This window comes from Phascolarctos cinereus, unplaced genomic scaffold (genome assembly GCF_003287225.1).
Source record: "Phascolarctos cinereus isolate Bilbo 61053 unplaced genomic scaffold, phaCin_HiC Scaffold_4;HRSCAF=312, whole genome shotgun sequence".
NCBI classification, from domain to species: Eukaryota; Metazoa; Chordata; class Mammalia; order Diprotodontia; family Phascolarctidae; genus Phascolarctos; species Phascolarctos cinereus.
The window spans coordinates 678,796,900-678,810,836 of record NW_027555847.1 but is presented as its reverse complement, the minus strand read 5'-3'; the positions used below and the strand labels follow the sequence as shown (position 1 = coordinate 678,810,836).

The window sequence follows — 13,937 nt, the reverse complement described above, 5'->3', positions numbered from 1 at the left end:
GGTTAATGAGGGTTACACACGCAGAGGCTCAGAGATGGATGAAGCCATTTAGACCAATCCCAACCACAGCAAATACCTGCTATGCTGTTCCAGCAAGCCTGGTGGATGGCTCCTCTCACGCACACACCACTCTCAGACTTACACTGTCTCTGTCTTCTCTTCTGTCTCTCTCTTCTCTGTCTCTCCTCCTGTTTCTTTCTCTCTTTTCTCTCTCTTATCTCTGTCTCTGTCTCTGTCTCTCTGTCTCTCTGTCTCTCTCTCTCTCTCTCTCTCTCTCTCTCTCTCTCTCTCTGTCCTCCCTTATCCCTCTCCTTCCTTTCCCTTCCTCATCCTCTTATCTCTGTTTCTCTGTCTCCACCTCCCCCAACAAAAAAATCTCAGAGATAGGCCCTCAGATACTTGGCACCGGCCCTCACAGGAATATACCCCTTCACAGACTATGTTATGCATACTCCTTTAGCCAGTCATATACAGAGATGTACAGACACAACCACAGAAATGCACACACACACAGAGTCACAACCTCTGTCACACACACACACACACACACACACACACACACACTCACTCAGGCACAGATGCCACATGTTCAGTCAATCCATCACAGGCCCACCTGGGCACCCTCCCCCTGTTCCGGTCCCGCCCAGAGCACCCTGGGCCTAGGGGTGCCCTAGAGCCTCAGCTGATATTATCACACTGGGACTCCAGCCCAGGCACAAAGGGGCCAGTGTGGAGCTGTGGCAGCTGAAGCCAGAGTCAGAGCCTGGCGGCCAGCCTCTGGCCCTCTGCCTGGCTGTCCGCCCATTCCGGATCCGGGGGTGGGGTGCCACCCTACAGACAGGGTTCCATCCTCTTTGTTTTCTCCCAAAGCTGGGGTTTCTGGGCCAGGCCAAGCCCTGCCCTTCAGACTCCTGCCACCATGGGAAATCTCGGCTGTCTGGGGACTGAAGCTTCCAGGTCCAGACTTCCCTGGCCCTAGCTACGCAACAGTTGAGCCTTCCCTGCTTGTTTAGGCAGGTGCCTACAGGGTGGGGGAGGGAGCTGAGACTCTGCCGGCTGGCCCCCTGCCTGGCCCCTCAGGAGCCACACATCTGCTCACCCCTGGCTTAGAGCTCAGAGGGCCTGGGAGAGAAGCTTGACCCTGACCCCTTGCTTCTACCACTGAAGCACAGAAATGCTAGCCTCCCTGTGCCTATATATCTATGCAGTTCCTCCCAATGTCTCCTCCGTCCCCACCTCCACCCAGGGCCAGGAAAATCAGAAAGGAGGATATGACAGACTCCCTCTAAGATTCTCTTTCATGTTCTTTAAAGTTTGGTCCTAGTGAAGTTTCTCAGGACACCCCCTGAGAACCAGTGGCATCAGAGGCCAGCACCCAATGTGGAGACAGAACCATATAACAGAAGGAGTCCAACGCCACAGGATCACAGATTTAGAGATGGAAGGGAGCTCAGAGGACATCTAACCCAAGGCCCCATTTTACAGATGAAGAAGCTGAGGCTCAGAGAACCAAAGTGACTTCCAGATCACACAGGCAGTCCATGGCAGAGGCAGGCTTTGAGCCCAAGGCCTCTGACTAAATTCAGCATTTTTTCCCTTGTACCATGCTGAAGCAGAATGACTACAGCCTCCTCAGCTGAAGTTGGAGGATCTGCCCCCTACTATCTTGACAACTGTGCACAAACCAGTAGCTTCTCTGGGCCTCAGTTTTCCTGTAAAATTCATAAGACAAAGGAAGTTGGATTGGATGACCTAAAGTCCCTCCCCACTCTGTACCCGAGCTTCATTCCTTTCCCAGCAGTGATGGGAGCGGGGACTCCCATGAGACACCGTCCAGTCTGGCTCTTATCTGCCCAAGAATCCGCTGCACAATGTCCCTAGGAAGTAGCACCTTTGTTGAAGAGTTGTAATGATGGTGAGCCCACTGTCTCCCAAAGCAGGCCAGGCCACTTTTGGCTTGTTCAAATAGTAAAGTTCTTCCTTAAATGGAGCCAAAATCGGCCTCCCTGAAACTACCCCCCCCATTGCTCCCAGATCTGCCCTCGGTAGCCAAGCAGAGAGACTAATTGTTCTTTCACACGATAGCCCTTCAAATGCTTGAAGACGGTGATTGTGCTCCCCCCCCACACCCTTCACCTCTCCCCACCCGGAATCTTTTCTCTAGGCTTTGCATCCTTCCCTCACTCTGCACTTTGTGTCCTTCCTAACACCTTCCTTGTTTGGGACACCACGCGTCCTTTAATGGAGCCCAAGACAGCATTCACTGATACCTTCTATCCTTTCCTTCTGCTCTCCTCTCCCTTCTCCAGCCCTAAACTGAAACTCTAGCCCCAGCCCATTTTTTTTCCCTCCCAGTATAATTTGACAGCTTAGAAACAGGAGGCAAATGGGCAGGTGTGTGCGTGTGTGCGTGCGTGTGTGTGTGTGTGTGTGTGTGTGTGTGCGTGCGTGCGTGCGTGCATGCGTGCGTGCGTGAGTGTGTGCGTGTGTGTAGTCGGGAGGACTAAGGACGAATGGAGCTGTTATGGGATTCCTACAAGATGGAGGCCTGGGAAGGAGACAATCCCCTCCTGGTACCAGGGTGGGAAAACCCACTTTGGACCAGCTTATTTGGAACATTAAAACGAGGCCTATAGGGCCTAGGAACGGAGGAGCAGCAAGTGGGTCCACAGTGAGCATCTTGAAACTCCAGGTTCCCTTGGGAGGAATTACAGTCAGTTTCCCATTGACTGACTGATCTAGAGCAGATGTCTTGTTGGAGATCCTAAGATTAAAGCTGGAAAGACCCTGAGATGAGCTGGTCAAGCCCCTCATTTTCCAGAGGTGTGATGGGAGCCCCTGGGAAATTCAATGACTTTCCAAAGCACACAGAAGAGCAGAATCAGGTTTTGAACCTAGATGTTCTGACCTTTTTTTTTCTTTCCTTTTTTTTGGGTAAGTAATGGGGTTAAGTGACTTGCCCAAGGTCACACAGTTAGTGTCAATGTCTGAGGCCAGATCTGAACTCAGGACCTCCTGACTCCAGGACCAGTGCTCTATTCACTGCCCTGATGCTCTGACCCTGAATTCAAAGCTTTTGACCCTTTGGCTCGAGGCCCAGAAATAGGGTCTAATAAGGGGGATGCCCAGAGAGAGGCAGCCCAGAAAGGGGAAAGAAGAGGAGAGACTGGAAGGTTTGGGGCTAAGTCTTGACTTACAGCAGAGCTAAGATACCAGGTACAGAGGGACATGTTCGGGCCCTAAGGCCTCCCGTGATGAGGGAGCCCAGCCATCCCCATTCCAAACATCTCATTTCTGGGGTCTTCAGGGATCTCCCCCAGGCCCTCCACTACTCTGTCTGAAGAAGGATTTCTCTACCATTCCCATACTCAGGTCAGAGCCTAGCCCAACACTTAGCCTGGGCCTGTGCCATCAGGACCCAGGCGCTCTCAGTAGCTGTCCCAGAGCCAAGGATGGGGTGGGGCCAAGTGTCCCACGAAGCCAAAGGAGAGAGGACAAGGACACATTACCCACACCCCCACCTCCTGTGCCAGAAGTTGCTCTTCCACCCCCCCTCCAGTCTTGGCCTAGCCTTCTGCTCTTTTCTCTGCCCCTTGGTCTGTGTCCCCTGCCTCTGTCTCTGACACCAGCTGCATCCCAGTCTCCCAGTCTCTGAATACAGCCTCTTGCTTCCTACTGTCTCCATCACTTTTTTCTCTATTAGTTTCTCTTTGAGCCTCTGTTTCTGGTTCTCCATTTCAGCCTCTTTCTGGGTCTCCATCTCTTTCCACTGGCCTCTTTTCTGTTTCTTTCTGTCCGGCCTGGAGGCCTTCCTCTCTGACTCTCAGTTTTAATCTCTGCCTCTCATTCTTTGGAGTTCCAGGGATGTGTATTGTGGCCTTGGTCTCAAGTTTGCCATCTGTCTCTGCCTCTGCCTGTCTCTGCTTGCGTCTACACCTGCCGGTGTTCCTCTGTCGGTCTTTTCCCCTCCCTCAGGCTTAGTATGTGGGTCTAGGTACTTGTCTCTTTGGCAGGTCCCAAAGATCCCTCCCTCCCGGGACCCCCTTCCTCCATCCCTGGGGCAGTCCCCTAAGTGGGAAGCGAAGCTCACCAGAGAGGGTGGGCCACGGTGAAGCGACGCTGCAGTCGGATGCTCTGATTTACCAGCAGTTTCCTGAAGAGCCCGGGAGAGCTGCGCGGGGAAGCCCGAGGAGACCCGACTGGTGAGGAGGGGGCGCCTGGTCCAGGGCCCGGGGGGCTGCGCTGCCCACCTAGCATGGCTGGCCGGCCCCTCGAAGGTTCCCAGACTGCTGCCTCTGGGTTCTCTCTAGCTCTTTCTGGGTGGCTATGGGTCTCTCTGTCTGAGCGTAGATCTCTGTCTCGGGGTGTCTCTGGCTGCGTACGTCTCTCTCCGTCTCTGTCCCTCCCCCCCCCCCACCCCTCTCAGTGTGTCACTCGGTGTATCTGTGTCCCTTTCTCCGCGTCGGGTCTTTTTCTCCGCCCGTCGCCGGGGCGGGGCTTCCGGGGGGGTCCCGGGACTGCGAGCGGGGGTCAGGCCGGCTGCTGGGGCAGCCGGAAGAACAGAAACACAGAGTACAGTGCCCTCGGCACCCCACCTCGAAGCTCACTCTCCAAAAGTCTCTTCTTCCCGCCCGGTCCGCAGCTGGGGGCCTGGCTTGGGCCCAGGAAGAGGGGGTCCGCCCCGCCCCACTTTGCTCTTAGGCTCGCTCTGTCTTTCAGGGTCCCGCTCCAAACCTGGCTCACTCTCTGTCACTGCCGTTCACTTCCCTCCTCATCTTCCTCCTCTCTCTATTGCTCTTCAACTCTGACTCAGTTTCTCCGCTCCTGCTTCTGTCTCTAACTCTGTCTCTCTCTGTCCCAAGCTTGCTTTCTCGGCTTCTCAGTTTCTTGTCTTGTCGCTTGCTCCATCTCTCTTTCCCTGTCTCTCAGTCTCAGACCTTGTCCCACTAACACATCTCTCTTTCTAAGTCTTGTCTGTAGCCTCATCACCACCAGCTGCGCCTCTATCTCAGTCTCTGTCCCGGTCTCTGTCTGTGTCTCTTCTGTAGCCGGCCTGACTTGAACTCAACTGGGCTCATAAAGTGTTAGAGTGCTTTAGGCGGGAGGGGGGTAGGGGGCGGGGCCCCAGGGCCAAGGCTGTCCCCATTCTTTCCCTCCCCCTTCCTCCTTTCCCCTTCCCCTTCCCCACAACAGACTCTGTTGGGCGCCAGAGCTGGAATCCGACTATCAGCTCAGTGCTAGAGCTGAGACTCGGAAAGGGGGGCGAAAAGAAAAAGGAGTGGGTGGGGGAGAGGCTCATTCCCTGGGACCCAGACTCCTGGCCCCCTAAGCAGCCCATGACACAGACCAGACCCTGCTCTCCTCTCCAGGACTCATCTTTCTTTCTCGGTCCCGAGCTCTGATCTGCCAAACATCCGGCTGTCTCTTCTTCCCACCACTCTCCGACCCCCCCCTCCACCATTCTCTGCGGGGCCTCCGAACCGGACTGGAGAGGGAGGCGGGGGAGACACAGAGCAGACCCGGCTGTCACCGACACACACAGCCCACCTCATTCCCAGGGCTCCTTTTCTTCCGAGTTCTACGCCTCCCTCCCACCTGGGACCAACCTCACACCCTACCTTAGTTGGGGTGGGGTGGGGTCCTTTTCTCCAGAAAGTGCTAGATTTGGAATCAGATGACCTGAATTTGAGTTCCACTATAACTATAGATAAATCATCTAAACTCTCTGGGTCTTAGTTTCTGCGTTTGTAAAATGCTAAATCATATCTAAAAGTCTCTTTCAATGAAAACTCTTAGAAGCTTAAAAACATTCCCCCTCCCTTTCCTTCCAACTATCCCTCCCTCAGAGCAGCTGCTCCAGCCTCCATGGAGGGGGTGGTGGTGGTAGGGTGCTAGAGGCGAGGCCAATAGCACTCAGACCTCAAAGAAGCCATCTGGAACCCCAAAGGGTTCTTCTGCTTGGTGGGTGTGTGCATCTGAGTACACATCTGTGAGTTTGGGCTGTGTGTGTGTGTGTGTGTGTGTGTGTATGTGTGTCTTTGTGTGTATGTCTGTGTGTCTGTGTGATTATAAGCAAAGGTCTGGGTTGGTGTGTACTCAGGTATTTATATTTTTTTGGCTGGGGTAGAGTTAGGGCAGAAGGTGAGGTTTCCTTCGTATAGGGAAATCTCTGTACCAACTAAAACTTGTAATTCTTTAACAAAGTCTTAGAGAGCTGCCTGGGGGCATAGATCTAAGGTTTCAGAGGCAAGATTTGAACCCAGGTCCCGCTGACTTGAAGGCCAGTCTTCTTTCTGGCACTTCATGCTGTCCCTCAGTCATGTTATTTATTGTACTGTAACTATCTCTGGAGATGTCACATCTCCCTTAAGGAGCAAGACAAGTTTTGGACCTTTTGAAAAATATCTGTAGTACTTCTAGCATGATTAAAGCCCTGCAGGCAGCAAGGTCTTCATTAATATTTGGATTTTTTCCATTTCTGTTTGGGGCAAGGGGCAGGGGTGGGGATGAGGTGGGTTGATCAGTATTCCTGTGTCTGGGTATATTTCAGTTTGTGTGTGTGTATGGAACTCCATTTGTTTCTGGATCTTTGTTTAAATATCTATGTATTTCTGGGTCTGGGTAAGAGGGAGTGTCAGTGTTTCTCTGGTTTGGATATGTTTCTGGGTCTGGGTTTTATATCTCAGGGTTTCTATGGATCTGTATGTTTGCCTTTGTAGACCTGGGTGGGTGTTTCTAAGGCTGAGGATGGTGCTGGAGGCCTTGGTGTTTCTGTTTGTGTGGTAGGAAAGGACTGGGTCCAGACTCAGAAGAATGTTTTGGTATTCCTTTGGGTCTCTTGTGTCTGGGTTTGTGTGGGTTTCTGAGTCTGGATGAGAAAGTGTGAAGTGTCTAGAAATGTTCGTCTTGGTATTTCAGCAGGTTTAGAGGTTGAAGGTATATTTCTAGATCAAAGTATAATGATCCTGGTGTTTCTGTAGGTCTGTATGTTTCACTGTTTGTTGGTTAGCCTGTTTGTGAGTCCCCTGGTAGGGGTGTAGGTGTTTGTTTCAGTGTGTGTTGGTTTCTCTGGATTAGTGTGTGTCTCTTGGTTTGACTGTGGGTATCTAGGTGTTTCTGTATGTTTCAATGCGCATTGGTTTCACTGGAGTAGGGTGTGTTTCCGAGTCTGGCTATGGGTGTATGGGACATCTGTGATTCTGTATATTTCAGTGTGTGATGATTTCATTGCATTAGTGTGTATTTCTGGGTCTGACTGGCTATCTTGGTGTTTCTGAGGGTTGTATTTTTGAGGTCTGAGTTTTTCTGTGGGTCTTTACATGTGTGTCTAGGTTTGGAAGTATGTCTCGTTGATTTTGAGATTTTTGTAATTCTGAATGGGGACATGTCTGTCTGGAAGTCAATGTTTTGGTGTTTGTGTGGCTTGTGTATTGGGGGGGAAGGGTCTGAGGATGTTGGTCTCAATGTTTCTGTGGGTGTGTGTAGATCTGGGTTTGACTGTCCACATTCTCATTCTCCCAGCAACTAATTTCCATTTTCAGAAAGTATTGCCTGAACCAGGGTGCCTAGTTAAGTCCAGCCTCAGGGGCTTGATACCAAGGAGCCTCCTAGAGGTTACCAGGACAGCCTGAGTTGCCCCCCCCCTTTACTCCCCTATCTCTGCAACCCAACACCTGGTGGGAAAGTGCCCTGCTGGCTCTGAGAGGGTAAAAATAATCCCATAGCTGGCCCTGGCCTAATTTTAGCTCCTACCCTTCCCCTGGGAGATGCCAGGGCTCTGAGCCCTGCCCTTTGGAGCATGTCTGTGTGTTTGTGGGATGGGGAGGAGGTGCTTTGGCCCATCTGAAGACTTCCATGGCATCCTGGATCACCGTCCTTTCCATGCTGAAGCACTGAACCCCCCCACTCCCCCTGCCATTCTTCATTTCCAGCCTCAACCTCTTATTTCTCTGGCTACACTTCTCAGACTCAAGGCTGAACTGGAGGTAGAAGGAACTTGAGGAGGGAAGGGGCCAGAGGGGAGAAGGAGACTGAGAGTGGAACTCTCCAAGTAGGGATGGAGACAGCTGGGACTCTTAGGAATGGAGAATGAATAATGCTAGGGTCATAGATGTAATGCTAAAAGGGCCCTCGAGGCCATCTAATCCAACTGCCTTATTTCAGACAGGGAAACTGAGGGAAAGGGATTTGCCCAAGGTTGGGAAAGTAAGGCTGAGCCGGAACCGAGGCTCAGGTGCTCTGCCTTCAAATCCAGTCGATCAATAAGCATTTAATAAGCACCTGCCCTGTGCCAGGCACTGTGCTAAGTACTGGGGATACAAAGAAAGGTAAAAGACAGTCCTTGCCCTCAACGAGTTTGCAGTCTACTGGGGGAGACAATATGCAAACAACTGATAGGATAAATTGAGGGTAATCATGAGAGGGAAGGCAGTGGCATTCCCCACCATGCCAGGAATCACAGGATGCCAGACCTAGTGAAAGTCTCACTCTTCCCAGAGGGCAGGCTTTTTGCATCCAGGTGGGCTTCTTCCATGACTGGGTCCGCCCATTTCAGGAGGTGTCCCAGATCCCAGAGCCAATAGGGGACTAGCCCTGCACATTGCTTGGGGGAAGGTACAAGATCAATTTTCATTCCTGCCTGTAACTTTTGTTTCAGAAATTTACCTTCGGCTGGGCCCCAGAGCTAGTAAGGTCCCTGAGGGCCTAGGGGCCTGCGTTGTGCAAACTACCCATTTTACAGAAGAGGAAGCTGAGGGGAAATGATTTGGCTACAGTTGGTTTCTTTGTGACTGAGGTGGGGACTAGGGTGTGGTGGATCTCCTGACTTCCATTCTAGGGTTCTTTAAAATTGACGACTGACAAACAGGACTCCTTTTTCCCTTGGCCTCTCTGTCTTTCTCTCACTGATTCCTTCTGTGACATTGGGCAAACAGGAGAGGCAGCATTAGTTCACACCTTTGGTATTTCCTAGCTGATTGACCCGGGTCAAGTCACTTGATTCCTCTGTGCCTTAATTGTCTCGTCTAAAATGAGGGGGTTGACTTAGCTTCTAGGTTCCCTTCTTGCTCCAAACTGATCATCCTAAGCCACTTCCTTCTCTCTGGCCGTCAGTTTTCTCATCTAGACTGGACTAGACTGTACCCTCAGTGCTTAGAACAGTGCCTGGCATACAGCAGGTGGCTAGTTAATGCTTATAGACTGATGATCTGTTAGCTCAAATTCTTACAACGTGATTTTAGATGATCAAACCGCTAGTCAGCAGCCCCAATTAACTCACTAATAAGGCAAAGGATGGAAACGATGGCATTCAAAAGGCACCGGCCCTTGTCTCCCTCCCTAGTTTGGCCGACCTTGTCCGCTCGTGGAGACAGGCAGAGACTGGCACTTTCTCACTCCGGCCGCTAGGTGGAGAAGGTGAGTTGCGCGCAGGGTGGGGGAGGACGGGAGAGGGGAGGGGTGTTGGGGAGGGGCGGGACGGGGCAGGGCTCAGTGAGCTCCGAGACAGCTCAGTCTTCGCAAAAGGCTCCATATCCAGGCTTGCTAACACCGAGGGCTTTAAGACCAGGTTCCAGGTGCAATACCTACAGCTCCTCTCTTCCCCCCGGGAGCTTGAGGAATGTGCTTTGCAAACATTAAGGCAGTGCAGAAATTGGATTTGTTATCCAGTACGACACTTAGAAGAGATTCCCACTTGGATTCCTGCCTTTCAGACCTCTGACTTGAATTATCTGAGTGACCCTGGGCATAACCTCTCTAACCTTCAGTTTCCTCACCTGTAAGATGGGGATGAGAATCTCTGTATTACCTATGTTACTGTGATGTTCCGATGAGCAAACAAGACAAGCACTTCAGAATCCTAAAGTGATAATTAAGGTTTTAATTAGTGATCTTAAGGATGAATGACTATTACAGACTAAGCACCCTGAGGCAGAGACGGAAGCTGTCTCCTATAGAGACCCTCCAACTCCCCAGCAAACCCTTTTGTTCTCTGGCAAGAGTGGAGATCTCTTCCCTATAGATTTACAATCTCACAGTCAAAGCTGGGCAAGTCCTTACAGCACAGAACACAGAATGTTAGATAAGGAAGTTACCTTAGAAGAGAGAACTCTAGAGCTAGGAGGATCCTTAGAACCCAGAATGTCAAAGATGGAGGGGGATGCCCTTAGAACACAGAGTCAGCTCTGTGGGGCCCTTAGAAACCAGAGTATCAGATCTGGGAGGGCCCTTAGAACAGAGAGTATCAGATCTGGGAGAGCCCTTAGAAGAAAGGATGTCAGAGCTGGGAGGCCTCTTAGAACACAGAATTCAGTGTTGGGAAGGCCCTTCTGCTGCAGGCCATAGAATATCAGAACTAGAAAGAATGCGGGGACATTTTGTCTACCTCCCTCATTTTCCAGAAGAAACCCAGAGAGAGGGAGGAATTCACCCAGTGTCCCACAGGCAGAGCTAGGTAGTACGGGAGCTCGAGGCTGGGACCTCCCAGCTCTGGTCTCTGTCCACCTTACCAGAAGCAGAGAAAAGAAGTGAGTGCTAGAAGGGGAGAGATGGAAACATTCCCCTCAGGAGTCCTTCTCAATGGTGGCAGTGAAGAAAGGGAACCACTGGGATGTGATGAAGAACTCCAGGTGACCCCAGCTGTCCCCTTCCCTGAACTGGAATAAGGGGCTTACAGGAACAAATGAAGGGAGAGCAAGACCCCCAGGACAGGCTTTCACTTTTAAGGTTGATGATAATTAGACCTGAGGCAGAGAATCCCAGAACTTAACACAGCAAACTGGCAAAGAAGATGAAAGCTGAGAACAGTTAACGTTGGAGGTCTTGTGGAAAGATGGACCCACAAATGTGCTCTAGGTGGAGCTGTGAACTGGTCCAAGCATTCTGGAAAGCAATCTGGAATGATTTGAAGAAAGTGGTGAAAATGTCTATGGCCTTTGACCTAGAGGTTGCAGAGCTAGATGTATATGCCAAGGAGGTCGATAAAAAGAAATTCATCTGGATACACCAAAGGAGAGGAACCTGGTTCTCCTCTCTGCTAACTGATGTAGCCACCAGATAATTACAGATAACAAGGTTTTAATGCCATAACAAGTTGTTACCCCCTATTATGCCTTTACAGAGTAGTACCGCCTCTCTCTAATTGAATCAGAAGAGAGAAGAATAAAGGGGGAATAAAGGGAAGGGAATATACAGTTATATAGGCCAAGTACTTTATAAATATTATTTCACTTGATCCTCATATCAATCCTGGGAGTCAGGAACTATTATTATCCCCATTTTAGCAGCTGAAGAAATGAAGAAGTGGAAATGAAGAACCAAGGTTAAGTGACTTGCCCAGGTTCACATTGTGTCTGAAGCTGAATTTGAATTCTGATCTTCCTAACTTTAGGTCCAGTGCTCTATCCACTGTGCTACCAAGCTGTCTCATATTCTAAGCACTGGAGGTGCTCAGCAGTTTCAGAGGAACCCATCTCTTCATCTCCTAGGGGGGTAGGCAGGATGGTGGGAGAGGAGGAGAGAATTTCCTTTTCTTCCTCCCTTTCCTCCTCTGTCATCTGGTTGAGAAGCTATTGACTCAGGAGGAGACACCTAGCAATTGGAGAATCCATTTCAGAGAATTTGAGGGAGCAAAGGCACACCCCCTAGACAGACCCAGATGAGAGTGACAGTTGAGGCCAGGGCTAGAAGCAGTTTCAATGAACAGGACCTCTGGTGGCAACAAAAAAAGCTAGTGATGGACTGAAGAGAGAGCTACTCCTGGCAATTTAGATGTGAGATTTGGTGAGGAGCAGACTGAGGAAGGGACACTGTCTTCCAGAGGACTTTTATGAGGACTCTACTAGGAGAGAATGAATGCTGGGTCCCTGTAGTTCCACAGCTGCGAATTGCCTTGGCCCCATGGGTTCCTTATTCATGTTCTTCACTACTATTCTATTCTAGTGGTTTTGTATTCACTCTTCCCACAGATGCTGAGTAAATGCCTCTACTGAGAGCACATTGTGTCTACTGGCTGATTGGTTTTTTTCCCCTTCGGCTAAGGAGAACTTCACACGAGAGACCAAAGGTGTTTCCTCAAAGGGCTATGTATGGGTCAAAGATGATGATTTCAGATATCACGCTGATCGTTAAAAAACACAGCAGAATGGGAAATCCTAAAAGTTCTTTTTGGTACTAATGGGTGCGGAGGGTTTTTCCTTTTCTGTTTGTTTTTTTTGGCTGGTTATTATTGGCAATACACCTGTGGAGACTCGAGTTCTAGTGGAAGGAGCCTATACCCGCAAGTAAGCTAAAACCCATAGAAGTAGTAGCTGCTCTCTGGGAGGTAGCCTAGAGAGGATATAACACTGAGGGTGTGTGTGTGTGTGTGTGTGTGTGTGTGTGTGTGTGTGTGTGTGTGTGTGTGTGTGTAGGAATCAAGTCCCCTTCCCCCTTACATACTTATAATATCAATTTTGTAGTAGCAAAAAACTAGAAACAAAGCAGATGTCCATGCTTTGGGGAATAGCTAAGCAAGTTCTGGCACATGAATATGTTGGTCTGTATTACTATGTTGAAAGCAATGATGACTATGATTACAGAGAAGCATGGGAAGATTTATAGGAACTGATGCAGATTGAGGCAAGCAGAACCAGGAAAACAATATATATGATGACTACAATAATATAAATGGAAAGAATCACCACGAAACAACAAAAATTGAATGTTGTGAAAATATAAGAGCCATGGCTGGCCCCAAAGAAGACAGATGAAAAACTACTTCCTTCTGCATTTTGCATATGAATACTACAGAAAATGCCTGACTTCTTGATCTACTTTGAGGTGGCTTAGTGGATAGAGCACTGCCCTGGAGTTAGGAGTTCAAATTCATCCTCAGATACTTACTATGTGACCCTGGGCAAGTCACTTAACATCTGCATACCTCAGTTTCTTCAACTATAAAATGGGGATAATAATAGCTCCTACCCCCCAGGGTTGTTATGAGGATCAAATGAGATAATATTTGTAAAGGGGTTAGCCCAGTGCCTGGTACGTAGTAGGTGCTTAATAAATGTTTGTTTCCTTCCTTCCTAGTGGTGCCAAACTATTTTCTCCTCTCTTTTTTTATTCTTTCTTAAAAGAGGTGGCTCTCTGGGAGAGACAGAGGGAAGAGATATGTTGGGTAATGTAAGTGATATAAAACAAAAGATAACAACAAAAATTTGTTTAAAAAAGAAACAGAAGGAATCTTTTGTCCTCATCTGATCCAATTTTAGAGATGAAGTACCAGAAACAAAGGAATAGTCCTTAATTCAAGGTGTAACTCTCTTCTCTTGTGGTTATTGGGCTTCCTTGGGGGAGAGGGAAGAGGAAGCCAGATAAACAGATACATTCTTAGAAGCGTTAGGACCTCCCTCTAGATTCTAAGATAAAATGCAAACTCCTCCGCCTGGCATTTCACCATCTGACACCAGCTTCTCTTTCCAGGCTTATTTCACACAGCCCCTCCTCAGGCACCTTGTCAAACTGGCCTACTTGCTCACAAACGATATTCCATTTCCTCCCCCCCTTGCCTTTGCTTAGGCAATCCCCATTCCTGGATTGCCCTTCTCCCTCACTTCTGCCTCTAGGAATCCCTAGCTCCCTTCAGGTTCAGCTCAAGTGCCACTTGAGGCTTTTCTGACTTCCCTTCTTGTTAGGGCTCTTTCTCCTAATGTTGGTATTTACTTTGTACATTACTTATATTTCCTTATCTTTGCATTTGTTCTGTCACCCCCCCCCAGTAGAGTATGAGCTCCTTGAGAGCAAGAACTGCTTCCTTTTTATCTTCGTATTCATTTGATAAGCATTTATTAAGCTCCTACTATTTGCTAGACAAAAACAAGATAGTCCCAGTTCCCTCTCTCTCATTGCTTTTTGGTAAGGCAATCGGGGTTAAGTGACTTGCCCAGGGTCACACAGCT

General features: G+C 49.5%; 1 protein-coding gene and 1 long non-coding RNA gene across 2 annotated transcripts in view; one reads left to right on the top strand and one right to left on the bottom strand.

Annotated features, from left to right (window-relative positions):
* The window catches only part of PDE4C (phosphodiesterase 4C), a 38,757-nt gene extending 33,680 nt beyond the window's left edge, over positions 1–5,077 (bottom strand). The window contains exon 1 of the mRNA XM_078154154.1: positions 4,091–5,077. Within this exon, the coding sequence (XP_078010280.1) occupies positions 4,091–4,257 (167 nt within the window). The 5' untranslated portion in view covers positions 4,258–5,077. The remainder of the gene's footprint in view (positions 1–4,090) is intronic.
* LOC110223374 (uncharacterized) lies at positions 4,116–12,155 on the top strand. Its single transcript, XR_002328681.2, has 3 exons — positions 4,116–4,202; positions 9,341–9,414; positions 11,964–12,155. It is a non-coding gene; the product is annotated as an uncharacterized LOC110223374 (long non-coding RNA).
* The last annotated feature ends 1,782 nt before the right edge of the window (positions 12,156–13,937 follow it).